The sequence below is a fragment of the Rattus rattus genome, chromosome 4 (genome assembly GCF_011064425.1).
Source record: "Rattus rattus isolate New Zealand chromosome 4, Rrattus_CSIRO_v1, whole genome shotgun sequence".
NCBI lineage: Eukaryota > Metazoa > Chordata > Mammalia > Rodentia > Muridae > Rattus > Rattus rattus.
Genome location: NC_046157.1, coordinates 97,763,285 through 97,779,203, shown reverse-complemented (window position 1 = coordinate 97,779,203; position 15,919 = coordinate 97,763,285). Strand labels below are relative to the sequence as shown.

Below are 15,919 nucleotides of genomic sequence, written 5' to 3'. Positions count from 1 at the left end.
TTTCTATATTGTGGAATATTTTGGACAGTATTGATATTAGGTCTTCTATGAAGGTCTGATAGAATTCTGTCCTAAATTCATCTGGTCCTGGTCCTGGGCTTTTTTTTTTTTTTTTTTTTTTTTGGTTGCAAGACTTTTAATAACTGCTTCCATTTCTTCAGGAGTTATGTGGTTGTTTTGATGGTTTATCTGATCCTGATTTAACTTTCGTACCTGGTATCTGTCTAGAAAATTGCCCATTTCATCGAGGTTTTTCCACCTTTGTTGAGTATAGGTTTTGTAGTAGGATCTGATGATTTTTTTAAATTTCCTCAGTTTCTGTTGTTATGCCTCCCTTTTCATTTCTGATTTTGTTAGTTTGGAAACTCTCTCTGTGCTCTCTGGTTAGTCTGGCTAAGGGTTTAACTATCCTGTTGATTTTCTTAAAGAACCAGCTCTTGGTTTCGTTGATTCTTTGTATAGTCCTTTTTGTTTCTACTTGGTTGATTTTAGCCCTGAGTTTGATTATGGCCTGCCGTGTACTTCTCTTGGGTGTATTTGCTTCTTTTTCTTTTCAGAGCTCTCAGGTGTGCTGTCAAGCTGCTGGTGTATGCTCTCTCCTGTTTCTTTTTGAAGGCACTCAGAGCTATGAGTTTTCCACTTAGCACTGCTTTCATTGTGTCCCATAAGTTTGGGTATGTTGTGCCTTCATTTTCATTAAATTCTAAAAAGTCTTTGATTTCTTCCTTGACCAAGTTATCATTGAGTAGGACGTTGTTCAACTTCACTGTATATGTGGGCTTTCTGTCGTTATTTTTGTTATTGAAGACCAGTCTTAGTGATCCATGGTGATCTGATCAGTTGCATGGGATTATTTCAGTCTTCTTGTATTTGTTGAGGCCTGTTTTGTGACCGATTAAATGGTCAGTTTTGGAGAAGGTACCATGAGGTGCTGAGAAGAAGGTATATTCTTTTGTTTTAGGATGAAACGTTCTATAGATAATTGTTAATTCCATTTCAATCATAACTTCCATTACTTTCTCTGCATCTCTATTTAGTTTCTGTTTCTACGATCTATTCATGAGATGTTGCTGAGAGAGGGGTGTTGAAGTCTCCCACTATTACTGGGTGAGGTGCAATGTGTGCTTTGATGTTTAGTAAGATTTCTTTTATGAATGTAGGTGCCCTTGTATTTGGAGCATAGATATTCAGGATTGAGAGCTCATGTTGGCAGAATTTTTCTTTGATGAATATGAAGTGTCTTTCCTTATCTTTTTTGATAACTTTTCGGTGAGAGTCAATTTTATTTGATATAAGAATGGCTACTCCAGCTTTTTCATTGGTACCATTTGCTTTGAAAATTGTTTCCAGCCTTTTACTCTGAAGAAAAGTCTGTTTTTGTCACTGAGGTGTGTTTCCTATATGCAGCAAAATGCTTGGTCCTCTTTATGTAGTCAGTATATTAATTAGTCTATGTCTTTTTCTTGGGGAATTGAGTCTATTGATGTCAAAAGATATTAGGTTATAGTGATTGTTATTTCCTATTACTTTTGTTGTTAGAGTTGGAGTTATGTTTGTGTGGCTATCTTCTTTTGGGTTTATTGAAAGAATATTACTACCTTGCTATTTCTAGGGTGTAGTTTTCCTCCTTGTGTTGGAGTTTTCCATCTATTATCCTTTGTAGTGCTGCATTTGTGGAAAGATATTGTGTAAATTTGGTTTTTGTCATGGAATATCTTGGTTTCTTCATCTATGTTAATTGAGAGTTTTGCTGGATACAGTAACCTGGGCTGGCATTTGTGTTCTCTTGGGGTCTGTATGACATCTGTCCAGGATCTTCTGTCTTTCATAGTCTCTGGGGAGAAGTTTGGTGTAATTCTTATAGGTCTGCTTTTGTATGTTACTTGAACTTTTTCTCTTAATGCTTTCAATATTCTTTCTTTGTTTTGTGCATTTTGTGATTTGACTATTATGTGATAGGAGGAATTACTTTTCTGGACCAATCCATTTGGAGTTCTGTAGTCTTCTTGTATGTTTATGGGCATCTCTGTCTGTGGGTTAGGGAATTTTTCTTTTATAATTTTGTTGAAGGTATTTACTGGCCTTTTAAGTTGGTAATCTCTTCTCTTTTATATACCTATCATCTTTAGATTTGATCTTCTCAGAAAATCAGGGAAACACCCTGGAATTCCTGGATGTTTTGGGTTAAGAATCTTTTGCATTTTACATTTTCTTAGAAGGTTGTGTCGATGTTTTCTATGATATCTTCTGCCCCTGAGATTCTCTCTTCTGTCTCTTGTATTCTGTTTGTGATGCTTCCATCTATGCCTCTGGATCTCTTTCCTAGGTTCTCTATCTCCAGGGTTGTCTCCTTTTGTGATTTCTTTATTGTTTCTATTTCCATTTTTAGATCCTGGATGGTTTTGTCCACTTCCTTCACTTGTTTGATTGTGTTTTCCTGTAATTCTTTAAGGGATTTTTGTGTTTCCCCTTAAAGGGCTTCTACTTGTTTACCTGTGTTGTCCTGTATTTCTTTAATGGAGTTATTTATGTTCTTCTTAAAGTCCTCTATCATCATCATGAGATGTGATTTTTAATCCAAATCCTGCTTCTGTGATGTGTTGGGATATTGAATATTTGCTTTGATGGGAGAACTGGGCTTTGATGATACCAAGTAGTCTTCATTTCTGTTGCTTTGGTTCCTGTGCTTGCCTCTTAACATCTGGTTATCTCTGGTGTTAGCTGGTCTTGCTGTCTCTGACAGTGGCTTGACCCCTCTGTAAGCCTGTGTTTCAGCTCTCCTGGAGACCAGCTTTCTCCCAGTGGGACTTGGGTACAGAGGACTGTGGCACAGGCTCAGCTGTGGGCGCAGGAGGAAACTAGAATGATCCTGTCCTACACTCCTCCTCGATTCCTGTGTCCAGAGGGCTCTAGATGGGTTCCTATTGGGCCAGGAATGAGAGCAGAAGTGGTGGTCTCCCCTGAGCTCTCAGTTTTCTGCACTTCTGAAAGTCCAGCTCTCTTCTCCAAGGGATCTGGGTCCAGAGAGCTGTCGGACTGGGCCAGTTCTGGGTGCTGGTGGAAACCCTAGATTTTTTGTTTGTTTGTTTTTGTTTTTGTTTTTAACTTACTCACTTTACATCCAACATCACTGACCCTTCCGGTTACCCACTCCAATAATCCCTCCCCATTCTCTTCTTCTTCTCTAAGCAGGTGGAGGCCCCGTAGGTATTCCTTTCTGACCTTGACACTTCAAGTCTTTTGAGGCTAGGCACTTTCACTCCCATTGAGGCCAGACAAGGCAGCCCAGCTAGTAGAACATATCCCACGTACAGGGAACAGCTTTTGAGATGGCCTCCATTTCAGTTGTTGTGTTCCATTCAGGAACTACGTGAAGGCCTTCACTTTTTGAGTAAGTATGTTGTATCACAATACATTTTCGTTATTTGGGAGGGAGAAACATGTGGATCTCTGTGAATTTGAGGCCCTTGGTATACATAGTAAGTTCTAGGACAACCAGAGTTATGTATGAGACATTGAGAGAGAGAGAGAGAGAGAGAGAGAGAGAGAGAGAGAAGAAGAAGAAGAAGAAGAAGAAGAGGAGGAAGGAGGAGGAAGAGGAGGAGGAAAGGGAAAAGGAAGGGGAAGGGGAAGAGGAAGAGGAAGGAGAAGGAGAAGGAGAAGGAGAAGGAGAAGGAGAAGGAGAAGGAGAAGGAGAAGGAGAAGGAGAAGAAGAAGAAGAAGAAGAAGAAGAAGAAGAAGAAGAAGAAGAAGAAGAAGAAGAAGAAGAAGAAGAAGAAGAAGAAAAGAAGAAGAAGAAGAAGAGAAAAAAATAAGGGCCATGGGCAGGTGGGGTGAAGGAATTCCAGGAAAGGGTGAGTTATCAGGAACATCAGAGGTTGAGGCTTTTATGAATAAAATTCATGACCTTGACCAAACAGTTGTGGTAGAGTAGTGGGACAAAGGCCCAGCTGGGAATGGAAATACTAGAGAAAGGAATGAAAGAATTGAAGACCAGGAAAGGCAGCTCTTTCCGAGATTATTGGTATAGAGTAAAGATAAAACAAATTTTCTTTTCTTGTAAGGAAGTTGTCTTTAAAACTATGCATCTGTTTTCTTTATAAAACACAACAGATTATCTTGTGGTCATTACAGATGATGATTAACTTTACAGCTAGCCAAAAAGTTTGTTTTCATGTTTCTTTTTTTTTCCCCATCAAACCTTAGCTAGCTGCTAAAAGTCTCTTTTACTTCCTTTCCAGAGAAATAAGAGACGTTTGATGGAAATCAGTAATTGCATGTAAAAGATGTGTTCGTTTATGTATTTTAGAAGGGGAAGCAATTGTAATGATGGTTGATTGATTTTTATAAAATTACCCAAGGCCACTTGTGAAGATACAGTCAGTGTTCATGCAAGTCATAACAAGCAATTTTAGAGTCACATGGAAATGCTGATTTCAACCCTCCTTTTTACTACAGATTTAACAGTGGGTTGGACTCTAGGAAGTGGATAAATAACGCCTTCCTACTGCTCTCCCATGTTCAAGCACCGTCCTAGGAAGCAGCTCACTCTAGACTGATTTCAAGCTGACTTTGTGAGGACGGAAAGTCTAAGGCCTTTGCACACAGACATACAGAGAGGGAGAGAGACAGAGAGAAAGGGAAAGAAGGAAGGAAGAAAAAGAAATGAAGGAAAGAAGGGAGGAAGAAAGGAAATGAGAAAGAAAATAAATAAGGGCCATACAGTAGCGGCCAGAGAAACCTCACTTTTGGTTCCTTCCATAGGCTCTGCTTTGGGTACTGCAGGATTAATTTATATCCAAAGAACTGAGTTCCTCAGCAAACTCCTCCATTCTGAAACTTTCTGTACTTTGCTACAGACGGAGCAAGGGGATGCTTTTTAGCTGGGTTTATGATGTTCATAGTTATGAATTTATCCATTTAGCAGCATTCTCAACACAAAGTACTTATTCTCTTTGGACCAAACTCTTCTCCCTTCATTAGCCTCCTTACTAGATCCTCCTGGTAAATGGTGTTTCAAAAATTCCTACCAATATATTTTGTTATGTTTAAATTTTTGCTTACTGGTACAGGGGGCAGAGCCCAGGTTTGTTCACTTAGCCACTGATCTTTGTAATCTGTTACATATTCTTCTGGAAGGATTTATCTCCACTAACAAAATGAAGATAAGCCTTATAGAAAGAAGCCATAGGCAAACTTATTTAGATCAACATGTTTACCCTTAAATGTAGCTATGAAAAACCACCTCACTTAATGAAGAGGTTGCCAGGAAATGTTTATGGAAATAGGTTACAACATTGGAGTATTTGTCAAATTGTCTTGGGTTCCAATGCTGAGTACTTTTAAAATTATTTTATTTCTCATAGTTCAGTTGTTACCCCCTCCGCATCTGCCCTCCCACACTTCCACATACCATTCCTCTTAGCCCCTGTCTCCAAGAGGATGTCCCCACCCTCTCCCTCCTTGCTAGGCCTCTCCAGGGTTAGGCACATCTTCTCTCACTGGCAGTCCTCTGCTGTATATGTGTTGGCAGGGGCCTCATATCAGCTGGTGTATGCTGCTTGGATGGTGACTCAGTGTCAGAGATCTCGGGAGTCCAGGACAGTTGAGACTGCTGGTTTTCCTATGGGGTCATCCTCCTCCTCAGCTTCTTCCAGCCTTTCCCTAATTTTTGTTAGTTAAAATAAATATGAGCTTCCCTAAGCCCATTTTTTACTATGTGAAATGCAAAAAGGGGTGTTTATTTCACAAGGTAATTCTTTTTTTTTTTTTCACAAGGTAATTCTTGAAGGTTATTTTAAATAAGATGTCCAATGAATTTGATTTAGGGCAAGTATTTAATAAATATGTGGTCTCCTTTTCTTTTTTAATCCTTTGCTTTTTGAGTATATATATTGTGTTAGAGTAAATTTTCATTAGAGAATAAATTGTAGAAAGTGACAAAATCTAACCCAAAGTGGAATCAGAGCCTAAATGATCTGTGTCGTCTTATCTGAAGAGTGAGTCCAATTGTACTGCAGCACAATTGATCTCAGAACAACCTGGGCCCCATGTCATAATTAACATCAAACGAACATCCAAATGCATTCGTTTTAAAAATTATTTTTAAACACTGTTATCTGTTCATCATTACACAAAACAATGGGCTTCCTTGAGACATTTTCATGGATACTTATGCTGTACTTTTATCATCGCTATGCCTCATTAACCCCTCTCTTTCCACCCTCCTACTGCTCTCCTTCCTCTCTTCAAATCTGACTCATTCTTTTTTTTTCTGATTATTTTTTATTTTTTATTGGATATTTTATTTATTTATATTTCAAATGTTATCCCCTTTCCTGGTTTCCCCTCCGCAAACTTCCTATCCTTTCCCCCTCCCCCTGCTTCTATGAGGGTGCTCCCCAACCCCTCTGCTACATATGTATCTGGGGCCATGGATCCCTCCAGGTACACTCCTTGGTTGGTGGTCTTTATTCTGGAAGCACGAGTAGTCAGGCCAGCTTATGTTGTTCTTCAAATGTGGTTGCAATCCCCCTCTGCTCCTCCAGTCCGTCCACCAGCTCCTTTACCAGGTTTCCTGAGGTCAGTCTGATAGTTGGCTGCAAGCATCTTCAATTGCATTGATCAATTGAACATTATAGCTGCGTTAAAATGGAGGTGAACAAAAATAGCTACAGGCATCTAGGTTCTTTCCTTCTTTCCTTTTATTCATTGTTAACTATGTCCAGTTGTTTCTAGGAGAACAAAAAGTAAAGATATAAATTTGGGAGAGTGTAGGTAAGTGTGTAGTCGATCTTGGTAGTAAATACAGGGAGGAACAGGGGTGAATAGAGTTAAAATATTTTACACGTGTGTATGCTATTTCTTAAAGTATTAATAAAATATTTTAGAAAGCAGAAAGAATTTATGAACAACAAGAAGAAAAACACCAATATACAGTTATACCTCTGACCACTTTATTGTAGGGAAGAACATTGTTTAGTCTAGTAATTTTGCAATATGCTTACACCAAAGGAGGACATTTTAAGCTCATTCTGGTTAAGCGCTTACCTAAGATACTATACTTATCATAAAGTTATTAATGATCATGACATAATTGATACATTATATAAAACTAGACCAATTAGGTATCAAGAAGAAGTAACTAAAAGGGTTTAGTTACTTTCACAATAACTTTATTCCAGACTTATTTTCATATGTTACCATGATTGACATATCTGAACAGACTGATGTTAAATTAGTTTCATTTTTTCTAGAAAGCAAATTTTTGAAGGTTTTGGATAGCTTCATAATCAGTGGAAGACAGAAATAAATCAGAATCCAGACTTTTGGGGCAAAGGATGGTGACTGAAGAGCTGGAACTCTCTTCAGGATTTTAAAAACACCACCACTGGAGTAAATGACATTTAAAGAGTTTCCCTTCCTCTTCCCCTTTGCCCTGCCTTCCTCTCAAACTCCAGTCTGTCAGCTAGACTTTGGGATGACTAGAAGTCTTAGTTGATAGGCTGAGCATTTCCATCCAGTGAGGACAGGCTCCTAAATTAAGGTATGTCGACAAATGCAAGGGTGGAAGATCCTGGTCAGCTAGCAGTCCACAGACACCACGATGCTATTCCACTACTTCCTTGGACTGCAGTGCTCTTGCTTTTAGCACATTTTCTTCCTTCCTTGTCTCTTGTGTATCTGCTTTATCATATGCTTAGTTTTATAGCCAAGTTTAATCTATTGCAACCAGTAGATTTGGTGACTTCCTCACCGTTCACTTAGCCAACTCCAAATGGCTAGACGTTTGGATTATTGCACAAAACATCTCATCATCAAAGCTACAGCAAATAGTAATATCTTGTAAAAAACTGCCTTAAAGATATGTTCCCATCCCCTGGTGTCTGAGCTAGTTTACAGTGCTTCTAGAATAGAGTTCAATAAATATTAAGTCCATCTTCCAGAAGAAGCATATACACAAAAGCAATTTCATCATATTGGAATTGCCTTATTCTCCTGGAGACTGAAAACTTGCTCTTTGTTTGTCAGGTGGCAAGCTGATTTTCATGGAGCCAGGACCCATTGATCTCAGAGCCCATTCCATCCTAATTACAGATGGTGGAGAGCTCCATATTGGATCTGAGGACAAGCCTTTCCAAGGCAAAGCTCGGATCAAACTCTATGGAAGTGTCCACTCCACTTCCTTCTTTCCCTATGGAGTCAAGTTCCTGGCTGTGAGGAATGGAACTCTTTCTCTGCATGGTAAGTAGGCACACACACACACACACACACACACACACACACACACACACATATTCTGAAACGGGCTGTTTCTAGCAAATATGAGGACAATGACCATTGGTGAATTATTTAAAATGTTTCTGAGGTAGTGGATCATTCTATAACACATTTAAAAAATATAACACATCTAGTTATTATTACTTTTTGTTTTTTAAAATGTGATGTATTTATTTTTATTTTATGCACATTAGTGTTTTGCCTGCATGTATGTTTGTGCTGGCTCTCCAGCAACTGGAATTACAGACAGTTGTGAGCTGCCATGTGGACCCTAGAAATTGAACCCAGGTACTTTGGAAGAGCAGCCAGTACTCTTAACTGATAAGTCATGTCCTCAGTCCACATATAATTATCATTATTGGTGGCAGACTGTGACATGGCTCCTGTAAGGGGACTGAAAAACCTTTGCTCACCATCAGATTGCTTTCAGTGCTTCCTTGAGTGTGAATCACATTATCTGTCCCACCAAGGGTGAGCTTAGAAACAGACATCCTCTGGATTGTTGAATGTGAGCAGAAATAATGTACATAATGGGAAAGTAAAGGTTGTCAAAGCTATTGTGATTTGCTATCCATTTGGCAATTGACATCCACTTAGGAATACCCTGTCCTGCTGTCTTCACCCAGAGCTGACCTTGTGCCACAGCTCTCTGTACCCACGTCTCACTGAGAGAGAGCTGGTCTCCATCAGTGCTGACACACAGACTTGCAGGAGGGTCAAGCCACTGTCAGAGACAGTGAGACCAGCTAAAACCAGAGATAACAGATGGTAAGAGGCAAGTGAAGGTACCTAAGCAAAAGAAGCCAAGGCCACTTGGCATCATCAGAGCCCAGCTCTCCCACCACAGCAAGTCGTGGATACCCCAACACACTGGAAAGGCAAGACTCTGATTTAAAATAACATCTCATGTTGTTGTTAGAGGACTTTAAGAAGAACATAAATAACTCCATTAAAGAAATACAGGAAAACACAGGTAAATAGGTAGAAGCCCTTAAAGAAGAAACACAAAAGTCCCTTAAAGAATTACAGGAAAACACAACCAAACAAGTGAAGGAATTGAACAAAACCATCCAGGATCTAAAAATGGAAATAGAAACAATAAAGAAATCACAAAGGGAGACAACCCTGGAGATGGAAAACCTAGGAAAGATATTCGGAGTCAGACTTGGAAGCATCACAAACAGATTATAGGAGATAGAAGAGAGAATCTCAAGGGCAGAAGATACCATAGAATACATGGACACAACAGTCAAAGGAAATGCAAAACTCAAAAATCTCCTAACCCAAAACATCCAGGAAATCCAGGATACAACGAGAAGATCAAACCTAAGGATAATAGTTATAGAAGAGACTGAAGATTCCAACTTAAAGGTCCAGTAAATATCTTCAACAAAATCATAGAAGTAAACTTCTCTAACCTAAGGAAAGAGATGCCCATAAACATAGAAGAAGCCTACAAAACTCCAAATAGATTGGCCCAGAAAAGAAATTCCTCCTATCAAATAATAGTCAAAACACCAAATGCACAAAAGAAAGTATTGAAAGCAGTAAAAGAAAAAGATCAAGTAACATATAAAGGCAGACCTATCAGAATTACACTAGACTTCTAAAAAGAGACTATGAAAGCCGGAAGATCCCAGCCAGATTTCCTACAGACCCTAAGAGAACACAAATGCCAGCTCAGGCTACTATATCAAGCAAAACTTTCAATTATCATAGAAGGAGAAAACAAGATATTCTATGACAAAACCAAATTTACACAATATCTTTCCACATATCCAGCCCTACAAAGGATAAAAGATGGAAAACTCCAATACAAGGAAGGAAGATAGCCACAGAAACATAATTCCACCCTTAACAACAAAAATAACAGAAAACAACAATTACTATTCCTTAATATCTCTCAGCATCAATGAGCTCAATTCCCCAATAAAAAGATATATATTAAAACACTGAATTATATTAAAACAGGACCCAGCATTTTTCTGTATACAGGAGACACACCTCAGTGACAAAGACAGATATTTCCTCAGAGTTAAAGGCTGGGAAAAAATTTCCCAAGCAAATGGTCTCAAGAAACATGCTGGAGTCTATTGAATAAAATAGAACTTCAAAAGTTATCAAGAAGGATACTTCATACTTGTCAAAGGAGATACCTGCAAGATAAACTCTCAATTCTGAATATCTTTGCTCCAAGTGCAAGGGCAACTACCTTCATAAAAGAAACCTTACTAAAGCTCAAAGCACACATTGTACCTCACACAATAATAGTGGAAGACTTCAACACCCACTCTCAACAATGGACAGACCATTGAAACAGAAACTTCAGAGCAATTTCACTTATGAATATTGGTGCTAAATTACTCAATAAGATTCTCCCAAACTGAATCCAAGAATACATCAAAACCATCATCCATGATGATCAAGTTAGGATTCATCTTAGGGATGCAGGGATAGTTCAATGTATGGAAATCCATCAAGTAATCCACTATATAAATAAACCCCAAGGGGGAAAAATACATGATGCCACCCCTTCATGTTAAAACTATTAGAAAGATCAGGAATTCAAGGCCCTAAACATAGTAAAAGCAATATTCAGTAAACCAGTGACCATTGTCAAGCTAAATAGAAAGAAACTTGAAGCAATCCCACTGAAATCTGGGGCTAGAAATGGCTGCCCAGTCTCTCCCTACCTATTCAATATAGTACTTGAAGTAAGAACCTTGAACACATGGTCACTGGGGAAAATTTCCTGAACAAAATACCAATGACTTATGTTCTAATATCAAGACTTGACAAATGGGACTTCATAAAATTGCAAAATTTCTGTAAGGCAAAGACACTGTCATTAGAGCAAAATGGTAATAGACAGATCTTTACCTACACCCAATAGAGGAATAATATTCAATATATACAAAGAACTCCAGAACTTAGACTCGAGAGAATCAAATAACCACATTAAAAAATGGGGCACAGAGCTATACAAATAATTCTCAGCTGAGGAATATTGAATGGTGAGAAGCATCTAAAGAAATGTTCAACATCCTTAGTCATCAGGGAAGTGCAAATCAAAACTGTTCCTAGATTCCACCTCATACCAATCAGAAAGGCTAAGATCAAAAGCTCAGGTGACAGCAGATGCTGGTGAGGATGTGGAGAAAGAGGAGCACTCCTCCAGTGTTGGTGGGATTGCAAGCTAAGACAACTACTCTGGAAATCAATCTAGCAGTTCCTCAGAAAATACACCTCCTGGGCATATACCTGAATGATGCTCCAACATATAATGAGGATATCTGCTCCACTATATTCATAGCAGCCTTATTTATAATAGCTAGAAGCTGGAAAGATGTCCTTCAAGAGAGGAATGGAAACAGAAAATGTGGTAATTTTACACAATGGAGTATAATCAGTTATTAAAAATAATGAGTTCATGAAATTCTTAGGGAAATGGATGAAACTAGAAAATATCATCCTGAGTGAGATAACCCAAACATGAAAGGACACACATGGTATGCACTCATTGATAATTGGATATTAGCCCCAAAGCTCAGAATACCTAAGATACAATAAGATACAATTCACAGACCACGTGAAGCTCAAGAAGAAGGAAGACCAAAAGGTGAATGCTGAAGTCTTTCTAAGAAGGAGGAACCACATAATCACAGAAGGAAGCACAGAGACATAATATGGAGCAGACACTGAAAGAAAGGACATCCAGAGACTGCCCTACCTGGGGGATCCATCCCACAAACAGACACCAAACCCAGTCAATATTTTGAATGCCAAGAAGTTCATGTTGACAGGGCCTGATATTGCTGTTTCCTGAGATACTCTGCCAGAGCCTGAAAAATAGAGGTGGATGCTTGTAGCCAAATATTGAACTGAGCACAGGATCCCCAAGTTAGAGAAAAGACTGAAGGATTGATGGGTTTGCAACCCCATAAGAAGAACAACAACATCAATCAACCAGATCCCCCAGAGCTCCCAGGGACTAAACCACCATTCCAAGAGTACACAGGGATGGCCCTATGGCTCCAGCTGCATATGTAGCAGAGGATGGCCTTGTCAGGCATCAGTGGGAGGAGAGGCCCTTTGCCCTGTCAAGGCTCGATGCCTCAAGGTGAATGTTGGGGGTGGGGAGGGGGGCATGGTAGGTGGGAGGAAGTGGGTGGTGGGTGAGGGAACACCCTCATAGAAGCAGGGGGTCATGATAGTGTGTTTCTGGAGGTGAAACTGGAAAATTGGTTAACATTTAAAATATATATAAAAATGCAACTAAAATATCCAATTAAAAAAATAAAAGAATACCCCGTCCCATGCCCTGTCCCATGTAGGGGCAATTCTTTTCTCTCTCTTTTTTAAATTGGTTATTTGATTTATTTACATTTCAAATATCCCCTTCCTGGTCTCCCCTCTATAACCCTCATCTCATCTCCCCTCCCCTTTGCCGCTAAGAGGGTCCTCCCCCAACCACCCACTATCATCCCCCTACATTGGGGCAACAATCCTTCTTAGCACCAAGGGCCTCCCCTCCCATTGATGCCAGATAAGGCCATCCTCTGCTACATATGAATACTTGTTTATCTCCTTGAATACTCTTTGGTTGGTGGTGTAGTCCCTGGGGCTCTGGGAGTCTGGTTAGTTGATGTTGTTATTCTTTCTATGGGTTGCAATCCCCTTCAGCTCCTTCAATCCTTTCCCTAACTCTTCCATTGGCGTTCTTGGGCTCAGTCCAGTGGTTGGCTGCATCTGCATCTGTATTAGGTGCTGGCACAGCCCCTTGGAGGGCAATTTGTTAAGATTGGGAGCCTGTATTCTGACAACATGGGCTCGAGTTGATGACTACAGCTGCATATGTCAGTGAAGAGTAGAACCTTGACTGAAGCAAGCCATCGAGATTGGCATTTGTAATCATTACTCAACTCAGTGAAAATTGATTGATAATTATTTAGAAGATGCCTATATTTCCCAGCAGTTAATATTCTGGCATCTCAAACCAAGTAAAGACAACTTCATTTTGTTATTTATTTATTTATTTATTTATTTATTTATTTATTTATTTATTTATTTATTTATTTTTAGCTCTTCCTTTCCCTCATCAGAACCCGTGCAGAGTTCAATTACAGTTGTACTTAAAATCCCCTTACAGATGGGCCTGGTGTTTATGGCTTCCTAGGAGAAAACAGGGATTAGGCAACAAAGTGTTTCTGCTTAATGCTTTCTTGCTTTCTGATTACCTTATTCTACTTTGCAAATAGGCTGGGTTTTTTTCCTTAAAATATAAGCACTTACTAAGTAGAATATTGTTACAAACTGGAAAAAGTAAGACTTAATTGTTTCAGTAGATGATTATATACATTGGTTATCTGGCTTTAGTCAAACACAGAACAGATGTGTGAGCTCCAGGGCTGGGGAGGCTCAGTGGTATGGTACTTGCGTAATGTGGGTAAGACCTACAATTCCAGCACCCCCAAACAAAACCAAACAGAATGAAACCACCCCAGATTGTGGATCCAGGGTAGTGGACTGATCTTAAGAAGTCAATGTCACCAACAACAGTATTTTCATATTGACATGACAACGTGGAACCTACTTGTATTAGAAAAATGATTTTAGATGTGAGTTGGTGGCAGTACTGAAGAGTCTGGGTTTTGTTACAAACTGTGTAATATAAGCATTGTTTACAAATAATTCTCCCTAGATCATTTTTTATCTTATTCTACAAGGAAACCAAAGCCTCTCTTCAATATTGTTGACCCTGAGTCAGGTAGTGTTCGAGAAACGGAGTATCAAAACTTGTAAAGTTAAAGGCCAACTACTCATCTGGATAGGAACTCAGAATTCCAGTCCCACTGATTTTTATTCTTTTTCTCCTATCTTTATCGATCTGTCACCTAGGATCCATTCATTGACCGTCTTCTGCCTTTTCCCACACTAGATGTGGTCTCCAAGTCTGCTGGCTTCTTAGGTCACCTACAGAGCTCATGACTTTACTCCTCTAAAAATGGGAAATCAAATGAGGACAAGAAAAACTTGTTCCATTTATTTTCCCTCTTTGGTTTGAACATCCAGGTTTAAGCACGAATGAATGTGAACATATAAATATACCCTATATGTCTGTGTTTTAAATGTTCTGTGCAGTCATAAACTTTTATAAGGAAAGGACAAGTTAAAGAAAATTCACCTATGTTCAATATCATACAATTAAAGCCAAGGAAATAGCACTATTAATAATACATTCCAGACATGGAAATGCAAGGAAAGATTGCTAGAGTGTCTGTGTTCTTTTCCCTCGGCTTACCTTTTCCATTTTATTTTCCCATCTTCTCTTCTTTTCGTATTTCCTCTCCTTTATTTCCTTTATGCCTTGTCTCTCATCCCTCTTGTATTTTCAGACCTGTCGTTAACATTTCACACATCCCCAAAGCGGTTCCCACAAAATATGACCAGGTCCTCACCCAAACTGCAGAGCCTGAACATGGGACAGGAAAAATACCCCAACAGTCTATGCCCTCATGCATATGAAAATTCTATACCATGTTCATCTGGCACAAATAATTCATGAAAATGAAGCTTGCCCAGCTGGGTGAAAAGGAATCCCCACCCATTCCCTAGAGTGTCACACTCAGGAGTGTCCATTATCAATCCCCTCTCTCGATTTCTCTTGCCACCTGAGGTCTGGAGTAGATTCTCTTTCAGGCATGGTGTTTTATCCTGGTTGAAATCATTCATAATTTCACTGCTCCCCATCCCTGGCAAGTGTGGGTCTTGTGGGACAGTCTGGCATTAGAATAAACTAATTTTCTTTTGCCATCAAGTATTCCAAAGAATGAGCATTTTGATTCATTGCCTTCTACCCTGAAAGTCCCTAATAAGGTGCTGTCCACTTAATATTCCAGGAAAGATGTAATTATGAGATCCACTGGCTTTGCTGACTCTCAAAGGATTAGTCCAGGGAGTATTTATAAATCTACCTTTCTGAATGTCACCCCCAAAGCCTGATTCAGGGTCATGGGGTTAGGGGGGAATATACTTCTAAGAGGGAACTTCCTGTGGACTGATTTTTGAATCCGTGACTGAACTGGAAGATTCACTGGTACGCTGAACGTGGTGGACGCAGAAATCAGCTTCCTTCTGTTGGTTTTCAATGAAGATTTTGAATAAGTTAATTTGTGTGGACCAGTAAAACCACAGTCACCGCCCTACACTTAAGTACTTACAAGGTGGTTTAGAGGAGTGGACATAGAACCTACTCTGTTCATTTTTATAGCTTTACTTGTATTCTGCTCATCTTCTTTTTCCATAACTATAGTGGGTGGAGTTAGGACATTTTGAAGGAACTAGGATTTCTAAGTGGAAATGTGACCCGTGGCCCACTCTGCACACCATTCCCTCATCTCATTAATGAATGTATCTTTTCATCAGTCAGGATTTAGCTTTCGAGCTCATGAGGCAACCACATTCTGAGGCACCTTCTGTTCTGTCCTCACCACCTGGTAGACACCTTTAGATTTTAATCTCTTAAGGTACAGCTGCCTCCTGGCACAGGACAACCACCACTCCTGGGTGTGGTTGCCAGGTCATTTTCTCCGAAAACAATTGCATGACTCCTGCGTAGCTAGAAGGCAGACACTGCCCA

At 39.4% G+C, this 15,919-nt stretch overlaps 1 protein-coding gene across 1 annotated transcript in view; it reads left to right on the top strand.

The window, feature by feature from the left end:
- The window catches only part of Pkhd1 (PKHD1 ciliary IPT domain containing fibrocystin/polyductin), a 457,519-nt gene that overhangs the window by 160,363 nt on the left and 281,237 nt on the right, over positions 1 to 15,919 (top strand). The window contains exon 36 of the mRNA XM_032899487.1: positions 8,032 to 8,244. Coding sequence (XP_032755378.1) covers positions 8,032 to 8,244 — 213 coding nt within the window. The remainder of the gene's footprint in view (positions 1 to 8,031; positions 8,245 to 15,919) is intronic.